Source organism: Dreissena polymorpha, chromosome 1 (genome assembly GCF_020536995.1).
Source record: "Dreissena polymorpha isolate Duluth1 chromosome 1, UMN_Dpol_1.0, whole genome shotgun sequence".
In the NCBI taxonomy this organism is placed as follows: domain Eukaryota; kingdom Metazoa; phylum Mollusca; class Bivalvia; order Myida; family Dreissenidae; genus Dreissena; species Dreissena polymorpha.
In genome coordinates this window covers 31,046,629-31,062,717 of record NC_068355.1, presented here as the reverse complement: position 1 = coordinate 31,062,717, position 16,089 = coordinate 31,046,629, and the positions used below count along the sequence as shown (strand labels likewise).

At 36.1% G+C, this 16,089-nt stretch overlaps 2 protein-coding genes across 2 annotated transcripts in view; one reads left to right on the top strand and one right to left on the bottom strand.

Moving 5' to 3' along the window:
• The window catches only part of LOC127875130 (uncharacterized), a 162,733-nt gene that overhangs the window by 39,963 nt on the left and 106,681 nt on the right, over positions 1–16,089 (bottom strand). The gene's annotated exons all lie outside the window — the stretch shown is intronic.
• The window catches only part of LOC127865167 (caspase recruitment domain-containing protein 10-like), a 54,965-nt gene continuing 39,395 nt past the window's right edge, over positions 520–16,089 (top strand). Inside the window, exons 1-2 of the mRNA XM_052405146.1 lie at positions 520–649; positions 12,756–13,458. Coding sequence (XP_052261106.1) covers positions 13,435–13,458 — 24 coding nt within the window. The 5' untranslated portion in view covers positions 520–649; positions 12,756–13,434. The remainder of the gene's footprint in view (positions 650–12,755; positions 13,459–16,089) is intronic.

The following is a 16,089-nucleotide window of genomic DNA, read 5'->3' as shown; positions in this document are numbered from 1 at the left end:
TTAGTTGCTAGTTCTGGCTACCATAACTTTAAATGTCGCTTTTTATGATTTTTGACAGGCGCGACTTTTCTGGGGTCTGCTGCGTTTCATTCCTGTAGTCTTTATACTATATAGGGGTATTTTTTTATTTAGCAATTAGCTTTACGGATAGAATTTCAAACTCCTGTGACCTTTCTGAGGATTATCAACGTTATCGTTTGAAATAGAAGGTGATAATTAAGTTGTTTTACCCACAAGCTATGCTATTGTAAAGAAAAATGTTAACCAAATGGTATATTTATTACGTATTTGCTAGGCTACCAATTTTCATTTTCTGCAATTAAACGATATGCAAATTTTATTTCAAGTGCAGAACGCGTACAATTTTTCGACTGTCGTTTTCGGATACATTATTTTTCGCTGATTTAAATTTATTTTCGGAGTTCTTTATAGAAGAAATAGAATGCCGAATACACATGCGGTAATACAGACGATGTGGTTTATATGCAGTCTTTATAAATGAAATCTCCAGTTGTAAAGACACACCTCTGCATTGGACCAATGAAATCACTCGTTTGTTTAAAATGTCAGTTAGTTGAAATGTATGTAAACAAAGGTTTCAAACGGCGCTGGACAGTTAGTCTTGATGCATAATGTAACGACAAGAACGGTAATAATATTTTTTCATACGTTTTATTGAATTATGGTATCGAGGTACATGAACTTTGTAGGGAAGATGCCCTTTACTCCGTGAAGATTTCAGTCTTAAAGACTGCATGATCATTGTCAACTGGGTCATGCAAGTTATGTATCGTGTTATTTCTTAAAAGTTGACCCAGCATTTATAAAAATATTGCAAGACATATTCATTTCAAGAAAGGAAATTCATTTCTGCGTTGAATAAGACCGAGATCGTGAAAATCGCTGCACAATTGATGAAGATATGGCTGTTCAAAGCGATGCACCCCATTTTGGGGTGATTTTGAGTTGCATACCTTGTTATATATATATTTGATAGTGAATGTTTTTTTTCATAAAATTTAATTTTTCGTTATAATATGATTATTTATCATTCAAAATGATGTTTTCACTAATTAATATCATAGCCACACGCTAACCACCTGTGATTCAAAAGGTATCAAGGTCAGTAAATTGTCAGGAAATAGTCATTTTATAAGCTTTTGCATTATATTTGGCAAAACTAGAATTATCTTTAGACCAGCAATATCTTAAAAGAAACTATCAGCATGCACACGTGGAAGTTATATTCTAGAGTCTTAATGTGTTTCATACAATAACATGCTAGATACCATTTTTAGTTCATGGGTGTTAAGATAGCAATCAGGAGAATAACCAAGCACAAAAACAATAAACCTTTACTTTTGTAAATGAGATGTACAGCGCCCTGCAGTAAATGAGCTCAAAACTTATAACGCGGATCCGTTATAACGCTGTTTTTGCGGCTTGGACCCCTTTGACCCGCTATATTGGAGTTACAGTGTATTACCCTTTGTTGTTTTTGTATTATGCAACTTTTGACAGCTTTGTCTTAGATACTATAAAAGATTTTAACAGGCAACTTTATGGGAGTTTAGATATCAATGAGGACACAAAAATCATAACCCTACACTTTCTTAATAAGAGTTATTTTTGTATGATATAACTTTTTATGGCTATATCTCAGATATTGATCAAGATTTCAACATGAAACTTCTGGATAAAAAGATATTAATAAGGGCCCTCAATCTATTTAATTTCGGCGGCAGTCCCCCACCTGAAAAGTATACTTTTTTCCCCTTTTGGGGGGAAAAATTCCCCCTGAAAAAAAAAAAAAAAAGAAAAAAAAAAAGAAAAAAAAAAGAAAGATATGTCTCATGATTATTATATCTCAATTCTATTTCAATTTAATCTTTGCAAACATACTAAATTATGAAAAATGCAATAAATATATTGCAAACATGTACAAATGTAATAATGAGAGAGTAAGTAAAAAAATCCCCCAAAAAGGGAAACGCCGCGAAAATTCCCCCTTTTAAGGGCTGCGGATCCCTTCCCCCAAAGTAGTGTGAGGGCGCTGATTAATGAGAAGAACCATTACCCTACACTTTCTTTAATAGGAGTTATTTTCCTTAGTTTCGTTTAGTTCTGCAACCATCTATAAACAAAATGTACTTGGAGGGGTATATCAATTCAACAAATGCTTGTTAAATTTTGTTTAATGGCACCATAATTTTAATTAAAATACCCTAAATATGCTGATATGCATGACTCCGCCATCTTGAACTTTTGACTTCATCACATGAGTCTGGGTAATTTTCTATAAAAAAACTAAGGGCACTGTGCAATGTTAAAATCCACCTAATGTTTCATCATAATGAATTATAGTTAATTGTTAAAATATTTGTCAAATAGTTTTTTATTTGTAGCCTACAATTAAATCATTGTGTTGTATTAATTGGTCATGTGACAGACTAAACAGTTAACATAAGACATAATTTAAGGGTACCTTTAAAGCCGGCCGAGTTGATGTTGGTATATTTTCCCATTTTTGTTACGGTATGTGTCGCAAAAAAAAATGATAATGATTCAAAATGTGATGGTATTTATGTCAGATGTGCAAAAAATTTGGTACAAATCGGTCAAGAAATGCCCAAAATCAGTTCAAATATAGTGCTTTTCAATTTCTTTCCATGGAGAGAAATGATCTGAATTTAAACACGCGCGGGTCACATGTAAAACCACGTGATTCGCTCGAGGCATGGACTCAACTGGATAATGAAAATAAATGCACAGACTCGAAGCACAGGTGTAGGGCGCGTATTTCGATACTTTTACTCTTGTATAAATCGGCACTGAATGTTCGGTCAGACGAAAGCCGACCTGGCATTTCTACGAGTTTGAGAAGTGTTTTCTTGTAGTTTATGTTGGCAAGTAGCCTTTCGTGGTCATTTTTCGTCACGAGGCAACCTTTCCCATCAAAATGGTAAATGTTTAAAAAATGGAGCGCCATTTAGGCACTTAATGGCTTAAACATGTTGATTTAGGTGAGTTTTCTGTGTGTAGAGATACCTACCTTGTATATATATATAATATATCAGAACTTTTTTTGTCAAAATGATGAAAATTTTTGTTTTATGACATATTGATAGTGTTTAAGTGACTTGGCCACGCGCCCAACACCTGTGATTTAGTAGTTTTTCTTTGTTTTGAAAAGCGCGGAAGTGGAAATCACATGAAATTGGCACTCATGTGACCCAAAGCGAGTATACGTCACAGGTTAATAATAGTCTTGAGGATTCCGTTATGTACATGATAAGGTTTTCGTATTTTTGATGCTTCTGGCATTTTTTGGTACAATTTTTGCGAAAATCAGTATGGAAGAGTTAAGCTTTAGAATGTATCTGACGAATACTGATCAATTCTGGTCGGTTGAGAAAACCAAATTGTTGTGAGAAATATCAACTCGGCCAGCTTTAAAATGGTAAAAATGATTCAGCCATTTCAAATTGAAATACAATGATATATATAAAATAAAGGTTATAAAGCCCGTTTGGGGTGACCTCTAGACCACTCAGAGCAGTTATAAACTTAAATTACTGTACAATGTTCATTCTTTAGCCTTACTTTTGTGTGGGTCATCAGTGGGAATTTGCATTGTTTTATTGTTATGTGTAATATGAAATACCATTAATAGTTTGATACGGGTCCTTTAAGTTTCTTATTATCCCCACGTTTTTTGGAGAAAAAGTGGGGATATTGTATTGATGTGTGTCTGTCCGTCCGTCCTGGCCACCTACTCCTCCTACACTATTAGCACTAGAACCTTGAAACTTACATACATGGTAGCTATGAGCATATGTGCGACGGTCACAGTGACGGAATTTTGATCTGACCCCTGGGTCAAAAGTTATGGGGGTTGGGGCGGGGCCGGGTCAGAGATTTTCACTCATTTTTTATGTTATTTTACATTAACTTCTTCATTTCTGCACCGATTTACTTCAAATTGATACTGAGCCTCTCTTATGACACTAAGGTCAATCTCAACTATGCATGGCCCCATTACCAACCCTGGGGCGCCCCGGCCACATAGGCCACGCCCACCCAAAATCGCCTTTTACTATAATTTCTTCATTTCTACACCGATTCACTTCAAATTGATACTGAACCTTTCTTTTGACAATACAGTCAATCTCAGCTGTGCATGGCCCCATTACCAACTATAGGGCACCCCGCCCACATAGGCCACGCCCATCCAAAATTGCCACGCCCACCCAAAATTGCCTTTTACTATAATTTCTTTATTTCTACACCGATTCACTTCAAATTGATACTGAACCTCTTTTATGACAATACAGTCAATCTCAGCTATGCATGGCCCCATTACCAACCATAGGGCACCCCGCCCACATAGGCCACGCCCACCCAAAATTGCCTTTTACTTTAATTTCTTCATTTCTACACTGATTCACTTCAAATTGATACTGAACCTCTCTTATGACAATACGGTCAATCTCAACTATGCATGGCGCCATTACCAACCCTGGGGCGCTCCGCCCACATAGGCCACGCCCACCCAAAATTGCCTTTTACTATAAGTTCTTCATTTCTACACCGATTTACTTCAAATTGATACTGAACATCTCTTTTGACAATACGGTCAATCTCAACTATGCATGGACCCATTACCAACCATGGGGCGCCCCTGGGTCAAACATGCGACGTGGGGATACGCGTCGGCCTCTGCCGCGCCATTTCTAGTTTAAAGTGTCGTTCTTACTACTTGACATGATTGGAATGATTACCTTAAGCTCTTATGATTATCCCAGGTGAAATTTTTGGTTTATTCTGAAGGAAGAAAAACATTTAACATGTATTTGAACAAAATGCATCATGATAAGATCTTATGGAGACTTCCCCGTTATTGCCCAGTTAGAAAGTGGCTTAATCATTATGCTGTTCATACACAAGAAACATTTTAACAGTTTTTACCTGTAGTTGAAAGTTACAATACATATCAAGACATTTTGTATAAATGGTGATTTTCTTGTGTATTAGAAAACAGCGTACATGCAGATTTTTTCATGTCCAAGAAAGTTTGGTTCGTAATTTAAGACTGGAGGTTTATTTACAGAAGTGCTGATTTATGTTAGTAATATATCTGATTTTGAAAAAAGGTAAGTCTGTCAAAAACTGAAATGTAATATTGTGAGAGTACAGTAATTACTCCATATGTTGACACTCTAAGTTTTCGGACACTCCTGTTTTTCTCCAAAATAATGATATTTCGTGGCTATAATTTTGGACATACCAGTTTTCGTCCTAAATTAATGACTCTTAACTTTTCGGACAGTTTTTTTTACATTGCTATTTTGCCTGAATTCTGCCCTGTTGCCCTTACTGGTGACACTTTGATCGTGCATTTTTACCAGAATAAGGTCATAAAACCTGGCAGAGTAATGCCTTAAGGCAAGGGACAATTACCTTATTGTCCCCTACCGGTTTCACCGGAGGGGACTTATGGTTTGCGCTCCGTCTGTCAGTCTGTCCGTCCCACACACTTTTCTGGATCCTGCGATAACTTTCAAAGTTCTTAATATTTTTTCATGAAACTTGAAACATAGATAGATGGCAATATGGACATTATGCACGTCATTTCATTTTGTTCCTACGTCAAAAATTGTGGTTGCTATGGCAACCCATTTTATTTTTTTTAATTCTGAAAATGGTGGAATTTCTGACAATGGTGGAGCCGGTAGGGGACAATATTGCTTGACAATAGCCTTGTTGTTATTGGGTAAATAACTATGTGTACCGGTAATATACAATGGTTTCACCCAGCAGCTTACCGTGAAACAAATACTAAAGTAAATTATACTACACAGTGTGGTATTTTACAAGCACGTGCTTTTATTCATTGAAATAATTGGCGCTATATACATTACATACCCATACAGGATTTAGTGTCTCTTAATTCTTAAAAACCTGAATTTTGTGTCTGTAAATTTTTAATTAATAAATCGAAAGAAAATAATGTTGTTTAAGTCTCCAGAAACTAAAAGTAATAACAGTAGGTTTATTCCTACTGAATCATATTTCTGTCCTTATAATTATAGCAAACATGCAGCAGATTGCAGATCTCTGTTTATTTTACATTTTTTGTAATATTGTGTTATTTTCCTTTTAGTTTGTTTCGGCCTCTATGAGTTTAATTTTATTCCTTGTAACTTGTTGCTCTTTGTTGAACATCAATTTTTGCTCAATGTAGGAGCAGCAATTAGCTTTAAACTGGTCATGATTATAAAAGGCCTACATCAATTACTGACAAATTGACAATTTTTTGTAATGATTTATTTTTGTACAAGCATTTATATTCTCGACATTTGTGTGTATTTATTTTAAAGGACAACATTAACTATTTTGTTTCACATTATAAAACTACAGGATAATACTACATTTGATTTTATTATAAAATAAAACTTCTGTCAAAATAAAACAAGTCTGAACAAATATTGTTTACTTCAGTGAAATATATACCGAACAAGTTAAGGCCAATACCATTCATTTATATAAATAAAGTCACATTTATTGTCCAATCTTCATGAAACTTAGTCAGAACATTTGTTATAATGATATATTGAACGAGTTTGAAAATGGTTCTGGTTGGTTGAAAAACATGGCTGACAGGGGCGTGGCAGTTTCCTAATATGGCTATAGTAAAACCTTGTTAACACTCTAGAAGTCACATTTTTAGTCCAATCTTCTTGAAACTTGGTCAGAACATGTGTCCCAAATATATCTTGGAAGAGATCAAAAATGGTTCCAGTTGAATGAAAAACATGGCCGCCAGGGGGCGTGGCAGTTTACATTATATGGCTTTAGTGTATAGTAAAACCATGGTTACACTCTAGAAGTCACATTTATTGTCCAATCTTCATGAAACTTAGTCAGAACCTTTTTTCTAACGATATCTTGGATGAGTTTGAAAATGGTTCTGGTCTGTTGAAAAACATGGCTGCCAGGGGGCAGGGCAGTTTTCCTTATATGGCTATAGTAAAACCTTGTTAACACTCTAGAAGTCACATTTTTGGTCCAATGCTCATGAAACTTGGTCAGAATATTTGTACTAATGATATCTAGGCTGAGTTCGAAAATGGTTGAGATCCGTTATAAAAAACATGGCTGCAAGGGGGCGTGGCATTTTTCCTTATATGGCTATGTAGTAAAACCTTGTTAACACTCTAGAAGTCACATTTATTATCCAATCTTTATGAAACTTGATCAGAACATGAAAATGCTTCTGCTTTGTTGAAAAACATGGATGCTGGGGGCTGTTGACACTTTATAAGCCACATTTATTTGCCAATCTTCATGAGTCGGAACATTTGTTCCAATGAAATCTCAGCTGAAAAAACATGTTAATAATCTTGTTATGATATCTGGACCGAGTTAAAAATGTGTTTCAGTCTCTTGAAATCATTGCCAGAAGGGGGCGGGGCAGTTTTCCTTATATGGCTACAGTTAAACCTTGTTAACAATGTAGAATTTACATTTATTTCCAATCTTTGTGAAACTTTTGTTCTTATGATATCACAGCTGATTTCGAAAATGGTTCTGGTTCTTTGAAAAACATGGGTGTGGGTAGTTTTCTTTATATAGCTATTGTAAACCTTTTGAACACTCTAGAAGTCACATTTTTAGTGCAACATTCATGAAACTCGGTCAGAACATTGGTTCTAATGATTTTGGGCCGAGTTTGATAATGGTTCCGGTCTGTTGAAAGTATAGCTGCCATAGGACGGGATTTGAATTGACAAAAAGCTTGTTGAATTTTGTTTTATTTTCTGAAGAGAATTGTGATAGTGCTAATGATGTTTATGATGATTGGTGGTTATCAACAACAACAAACATGTTTTTTGCTATCTGAATAACCTTTATTAAATATTCTCAAAATGTCATTTAGTAAAATTTGTTCTGCAGAATATTACTCAAGGGAGGAACAACAGTTTATAACTGGAATTGTGTTTCATGGATGCATGGTTTGTCAGGAATTCACTCTAATCTCTCCAACTGACCCATTTCAGCCACCTGCTTAGCAGCAACAATCAATAGCATCTTTGAGAGAACATCATTGTTCTATTTTTAGATCAGCTTCTCATGAATAGGCTATTGACAGTGCTTGCTTGCATTGTTCTGTTGCAAAAGTATTCATTGATACTAATCATATCAAATTTCACCGTTTACAAATCAATAAAAAATGGTAATAAAAAGCCATTGAATTTGACAAAAAGATGTTTTACAACCCTTACTTATCATTAATACTTTTCAGGTGAGCGACCAGGGCCACCATGGCCCTCTTGTTTCCTAAAGTATCAAAGCCATTGCTTTCATACTTGCAACACTTACTAACTATTGTAAGGGGACTGTGCAGGCAAAGTTATGTAACTTTGACTGGCATTTTGACAGAATTATGGGCCCTTTATACTTGAAAATTTGGTTAAGTTTTGTGTTTTGGTCCACTTAACCCCTAAAGTATCATAGCTATTGCTTTCATACTTGGAACACTCGCAAACTATCATAAGGGGACAGTAAAGGACAAGTAGCATAACTGGTTGTCATTTTTACCGAATTATGGCCCTTTTTTGACTTAGTAACTTTGAATATATTGTTACATTTTGTGTTTAGATTCACTTTACTTCTAAAGTATCAAGGCTATTGCTTTTAAACTTTAAATACTTTCATACTATCATAAGGGTACTGTACCTGGCAAATTGAATTTTACCTTGACCGTTGAATGACCTTGACTCTAAAGGTCATATTATTAAATTTTGCTAAAATTGCCAAAACTTCTTTATTTATGATTAGATTCGATTGATACTTTGACAAAACAACTCTTACCTGACATACCACAATTGACTCCGTCCAAACCATCCCCCACGCCCCCCCCCCCCCAAAATCCCACCTCAATCCCCCCCATTATTATTTTTTAAATTAAAGATCATCTAATAAATGACCACCACACCATCACAATATACCCCACCCCCACTCCCACCTCAAAAAAATAATTTTTATGGCCCGGTAGGGTGGCATATAGCAGTTGAACTGTCCCTCAGTATGTCAGTCAGTCTGTCTGTCCGTACGAAAAAAACTTTAACATTGGCCATAACTTTTTCACTTTTTAAGATAGCAACTTGATATTTGGCATGCATGTGTATCTCATGGAGCTGCACATTTTGAGTGGTGAAAGGTCAAGGTCAAATGTAAAATTTATGGTGTCCGAAATCTTTAACATTGGCCATAACTTTTTATGTCCCCCACTATAGTAGTGGGGGACATATTGTTTTTGCCCTGTCTGTTGGTTGGTTGGTCTGTTGGTTGGTTTGCGCCAACTTTAACATTTTGCAATAACTTTTGCTATATTGAATATAGCAACTTGATATTTGGCATGCATGTGTATCTCATGGAGCTGCACATTTTGAGTGGTGAAAGGTCAACATCAAGGTCATCCTTCAAGGTCAGAGGTCAAATATATGTGGCCAAAATCGCTCATTTTATGAATACTTTTGCAATATTGAAGATAGAAACTTGGTATTTGGCATGCATGTGTATCTCATGGAGCTTCACATTTTGAGTGGTGAAAGGTCAAGGTCAAGGTCAACCTTCAAGGTCAAAGGTCAAATATATGTGGCCCAATCGCTTTTTTATGAATACTTTTGCAATATTGAAGATAGCAACTTGATATTTGGCATGCATGTGTAACTTATGGAGCTGCACATTTTGAGTGTTTAAAGGTCAAGGTCAAGGTCATCCTTCAAGGTCAGAGGTCAAATATATGTGGCCCAAATCGCTTATTTTATGAATACCTTTGCAATATTGAAGATAGCAACTTGATATTTGGCATGCATGTGTATCTCATGGAGCTGCACATTTTGAGTGGTGAAAGGTCAGGATTATCCTTCTAGGTCAAATATATGGGTCAAAATTGCTCATGTAATGTAACTTCTGCAATATTGAAGCTAGCAATTTTATATTTGACATGCATGTGTATCTCATGGAGCTGCACATTTTGAGTGGTGAAGGGTCAAGGTCAAGGTCATCCTTCAAGGTCAAACGTCATATAGGGGGACATTGTGTTTCACAACCACATCTTGTTCAATATTGAAGATAGCAAGGCATTCATGTGTATCTCATGGAGCTGAACATTTTGAGTGGTGAAAAGTGAAGGTGAAGGTCATCCTTCAAGGTCAAATGTCAAATATATGGTGTCTGTCCGTCCGAAAACTATAAATTTGCCATAACTTTTTTAATATTGAAGATAGCAACTTGATATTTGGCATGCATGTGTATCTCATGAAGCTGCACATTTTGAGTGGTGAAAGTTCAAGGTCAAGGTCATCCTTCAAGGTAAAAAAAAATTAAAATTCAAAGCGGCATTCTCATGAAGCTGCACATTTTGAGTGGTGGAATTCAAGGTCATCCTTCAAGGTCAAGGTCATCCTTCAAGGTAAAAGGTCAAAAAACAAATTAAAAAATTCAAAGCGGCATTATCATGAAGCTGCACATTTTGAGTGGTGGAAGATCTAGGTCAAGGTCATTCTTCAAGGTTAAGGTCATCCTTCAAGGTCAAAGGTCAAACAAAAATTCAAAGCGACGTTATCATGAAGCTGCACATTTTGAGTGGTGTAGGTTCAAGGTTAAGGTCATCCTTCAAGGTCAAACAAAATATTTAAAAAATCAAAGCGGCGTTATCATGATGCTGCACATTTTGAGTGGTGGAAGTTCAAGATCAAGGTCATCCTTCAATGTCAAAAAAAATTAAAAAATTCAAAGCGGCGTTCTCATGAAGCTGCACATTTTGAGTGGTGGAAGTTCAAGGTCAAGGTCATTCTTCAAGGTCAAGGTCATCCTTCAAGGTCAAAGGTCAAAAAAATAATATTTCAAAGCCGCGTTATCATGAAGCTGCACATTTTGAGTGGTGGAAGTTCAAGGTCATCCTGCAAGGTCAAGGTCATCCTTCAAGGTCAAAGGTCAAAAAAATAATATTTCAAAGCGGCCTTCTCGTAAAGCTGCACATTTTGAGTGGTGGAAGTTCAAGGTCAAGGTCATCCTTCAAGGTCAAAGGTAAAAAATAATTAAATGATAATTTCAAAGTGGCGCAATAAGGGGCATTGTGTTTCTGACAAACACATCTCTTGTTTTTTACAAACATGGTTAAAAAACACATATATTTGTTCACTCCCACATTGGAAAGGAGCAGAAAGATTGCTCAAATAGTTCAGGACATTATGGCAAACAGTCTGTCCACAGCACAGCAATATTTACAGCTGATAGGGCTAATGGCTTCGTGTTTGAATCTAATACCACATGCTCGACTTCACATGCGTCCCATACAATTAAATCTTCTGCATTTCTGGAGACCCAGTACAAAAGATCTTGAATATCAAATTCCTATCACAATTCACTTGCAGAAACATCTGTCACGGTGGTTAAATCCAGTCAACTTAATGATAGGCCAATCTTTTCAACCATGGACAGCGAACAAAGTTCTAGAGACCGATGCATCCATGACAGGATATGGGGCATGTCTGGGGAATCAAATTATTCAGGGAAAATGGTCACGAGAGCAGTCCCTGAAACACATAAACAGTCTGGAAATGGAAGCAATTTTCATAGCATTGCAGAGGTTTCAACCACTTTTAAGCAATCAGAGGGTTCTTATACGAACAGACTGTAACTTATCTACAGTATCTGAACAAACAAGGGGGGCAAAATCTCCACAACTCTGCTACAAGACTTGGCAAATTTGGCAGTTTGCAATTCAAAACAACATATCATTAAAAGTTGCTCATATTGCAGGCAGGTTAAATATTCTATCCGATCAGCTCAGTCGTTTTCGAATAAAACCAACAGAATGGAGCCTTCATCATTCTGTAGTACACCAAATCTTTCAAAGATGATGAAAACCTCAGATCGATCTTTTTGCTTCAGTACACAATTGGAAAACACTGATGTTTTGTTCATGGATTGCCCATCAAGAGGCTCTAGCCACAGATGCATTAACGATTCCATGGGAAAGAATGTTTGCATATGCTTTTCCACCAATATGTCTCATTCCCAGAGTCATTCAGTACATGAAACATTATCATTGCAAAATAATACTGATAGTTCCGTTTGGGCCGAGACGCCATCGGTTCCCGGAACTGTTGGAAATGAGTGAAGCCCATCCACTGAAGTTACCAGTTGTTCCAAAATTACTACAACAACCACAAACTCAAATATTTCATCCAAACCCCGAAATATTCAATCTGACTGCACGGCATTTATCAACAAATTATTTAGAGATAAAGGCTTTTCAAAGAGAGTTAGAACGCAGCTCTCAGCCAGTTGGAGAGCAGGAACACATAAAGATTATTCATCCAAATTTATCAAATTCAGTTGCTGGTGTTCTGAACGGGAAATTGATTAATATTCAGCAACTTTAACTGACTGTGCAGACTTTCTAACTTCTCTATACGAAGAGGGTTTACAATACAGAACAATTGCAGGCTATAGGTCAATGCTTTCTGTTGTATTACCTCCTATTGACAATACTCCAGTTGGTCAACATCCATATGTAATCAGAAATCTGAAAGGAGTGTTTAACTTGTGACCTCTCATTAGTAGATTGCTGCCAGAGTGGGATCTTCCCAAAGTCTTAACAGCCATACACAAATTTCCATTTGAACCTATGAGGAAAACTTCGCTTAAATATATCACTTACAAAGGTGTTTTTCTTACAGCGATCACCACGTACAGACGGGTCAGTGACCTTCAAGCGTTAAGGCTTGGAGAAGGTGCCGTGTCAGTTCAAGCCAAAGGAATAACATTTGTAAGACAAGGTTTGTCTAAGCATGACCAACCTGGACACAAACCAGTTAATATATTTGTTCCTACGTTCAAGCAGAACAATCTGTTAGACCCAAAAAGGGCCATTGCTATTTATCTTAAACAAACAGAGAAATTCAGGAATAAAAATGGCAGAGACGAGACTAGTTTATTTTTGACAGTGAATGCACCTCATGAAAAGGCGTCAGTAAAAAACATTATCTTCTTATATTGTAAAGACTATTCAGGAAGCTTATGACAGTCCAAAGAAAAAAGTTAAAGCACATTCTGCACGTTCTATAGGTCCATCATGGGCTTTGCATAATGGTGTTTCCATTAGGGCAATACTGGAAGCAGCAGATTGAGCAAGTGAAAGTACATTTATAAAGTTTTATGTTAGGAATGTAACTCCTAGTGTTCTGCAACTAGGATCTCAGTGAACGTGGATTGAAGTTTTTATTTTATGCGGATCGTGCAGGAAAAGATATTTCCACACTGTACATTTTTTTTATAAAAAGAGGGTTGATTACCAAGGATTGGTATAATCTACATACTTCAAGTAGAAGATCATGTAAATAGTCAACAAGAAGTTACATGACCACCACCGTATATGTTAGGGTAAGCATGCTTTGATTGCTTAGAAATCATCCTAATGTATATTTCGTATCAGGTGAGTATAAATCATGGAATAAAATTTTACAATTTGTTCTCAAGTAATAATTTTATGAATGGATTTATACTCACCTGATAGGTACCTCCCTCCTCCCCCAGGCTTCCTGAAAAGTCCCAAAAGGTGCCTGTCAACCAGACACCTGACCGAAATACATGAGTTTATAACTGAAGAATTAAGTAAAGTTTAACTCCTATTTATTGCAATGTGCAGACTGTGTATAAGTACACTTCATAAAGTAAAACAAAAACACTTGCGTGTTCTAGTGATTACAGTGTATGATGGACAACAGCTTTAAATTCTAGTAAGAATCAAAACAAAATAACATAACACGATTGGTGCTGCCTTCTTCATCCTCAAAGTCAAGACCATCATCGGAATCACAATCAGAGTCTTCGTCACACAGTTTTGCAATGTCATTGTCCACGGTAAAATGAGGCTGTTGCATGGTTGCATTCTCAGGCACAGACTTGACAATGCTTGGTTCCGATTCACTATCTGATTCGATGACCACAGAAGCTGACGATGTGGATGGGAGAACTTTAGCGACAACATTTTATTCATGTGAATTTTTTTGTTACAACCTTTGTAATTGGATAGATGTATCAGACAAATGAAATTGACGTTTTCGAAAAAACAACAAAGGGAGAGCACTCTTAAGAACTAGTGACGCTTTTGTGTTCTTAATGACAAAAAGGCTCGAAATTCATGAAAGAATGATACTAATAGGAAGTTTACTTTCTTTTCGCAAGTATAAGACTTTTCGGTATTTAATCATATTTTTTTTGGCCTGTTACAAGGACCGGCGATATAAAAAACTTCGCCGGACCGTAAAGAATTTTGCCGGACAAATACGGCGGTCCGGCGTTTTCAGGAAGCCTGCCTTTATTTGAGGGGTTTACACATCAACTACATAAAACTGAGGCTACATAGCATCTGGGTGGATATTGATCGCTTAGTTAGCCAGAGGCTTGCACGCTTCTTGTGTATTTTGCGGATCAGTTTACATTTTATATGGGTAAAATCCTAATGTATATTTCGTATCAGGTGAGTATAAATCCATTCATAAAATTATTACTTGAGAACAAATTGTAAAAAATTTACGTCAGTTTTTTTACTTTTAGAGACTAATTAAAAGGTTTGATTAAAAGTAATTGTTAAAAGTTTTAAAAAAGGTGAATGTAGGGAAAATTAGAATGAACTGTTACATCTGACTTTTAAATTCTATGTAATTCATATTGTCAAGGTTTAAACTTCATTTGACACCTGCGATAAAAAAGAATTTGAAGATTGTTGGAGACTGATAAAAATATAAACAAGTTGTTTTCCCAGTCAAACTTTCTATACAGACTAGCTTTGTTCATTCCCTAGTGGTGTTATTATGACCAGTTCCATGCTTTTCATGAGTTCCACACGTTATTTTGAAGGCTGACTACAAAGTATTCAAATTTTGGAATAAATTATTTATTCAACATTTAACAATTACAATTATCATCTGTACCAAATCACTAATAAGTCAATTTTCATAGTGTACTTTGACATGCCTTGTTCAATTACAAATTACAACTTTTGGTCAAACTTTCCATACGAATTTACCATGTTTCAAGCACACAGAGGTAGGGATCTTGTAATTACCTTGTTGCAAGAGGTAGGGTGATCATAGGAATGCCCATAGTCAGGCAGTAATTCTGTCAGTCACTCTATTCATAACACTTTTTTGTCCACTCTATATCTCCTTTAATATTTGATGGATTGTTTTGAAACTTGCCTAAAATATTTAGGGCATTGAGACATTGTGCAGAAAGGCTGCATTAGTCATGCCAGCTCAAAGTCAAATACTTTGAGGTCAATGGTTTCAGCATCTTTGTTCATGTCCACACCATATCTCTTACACCCTTTGAGGGAGTTTCATTAAGCTTTCCAAAAATACTTTGGTCATTCAGAAAATGTATAGAAGACATGACATAGTCATGCCTGCTTTAGGTCAAGTTAAAATGTTTGAGTCTGTATTTGTGTCTTGTAAAGAATTCCACCCATTGAAGATTTTCATCAAATAAGGCAACAATATTTAATTCATTGATACAATGTGCATAAGGCATGAGTCAGTCATCCCAGCTCAAGGTGGAGGTGATTTTTCGAGGTCAAAGGTTCTAGCCAAGGTGATACTTCAAGGTCAAAAGTTTGAGCTTCTATTTTTTGTGTCCAGTCTATATCTCAACCAATTGAAGGATTTTCATCAAACTTGGCCACACTCTTTAAGTCATTTGGATGATGTGCAAAACTGAGTCATTTACACAGCCTCAAAATCAAGGTCTCCACTGAAAGGCAAACAAAATATCTTTACAAATGTAATTGAAGTCTTTCCTGCAAAACATAACTTTTATAAAGGCAATCCATTAAACAGCTATGTCCCCCTATATAGCTGAAGGCAATCCATTAAACAGCTATGTCCCCTATATAGCTGTTTACTGGATTGCCTTCATGTTTTGCACAAAAGACTTCAATGACATTTGTCGCAATATTCTATGAGCAGTGCCTTAAGGGTTTCATGCATTTGTTTCTTTTCTGATTTTCATATG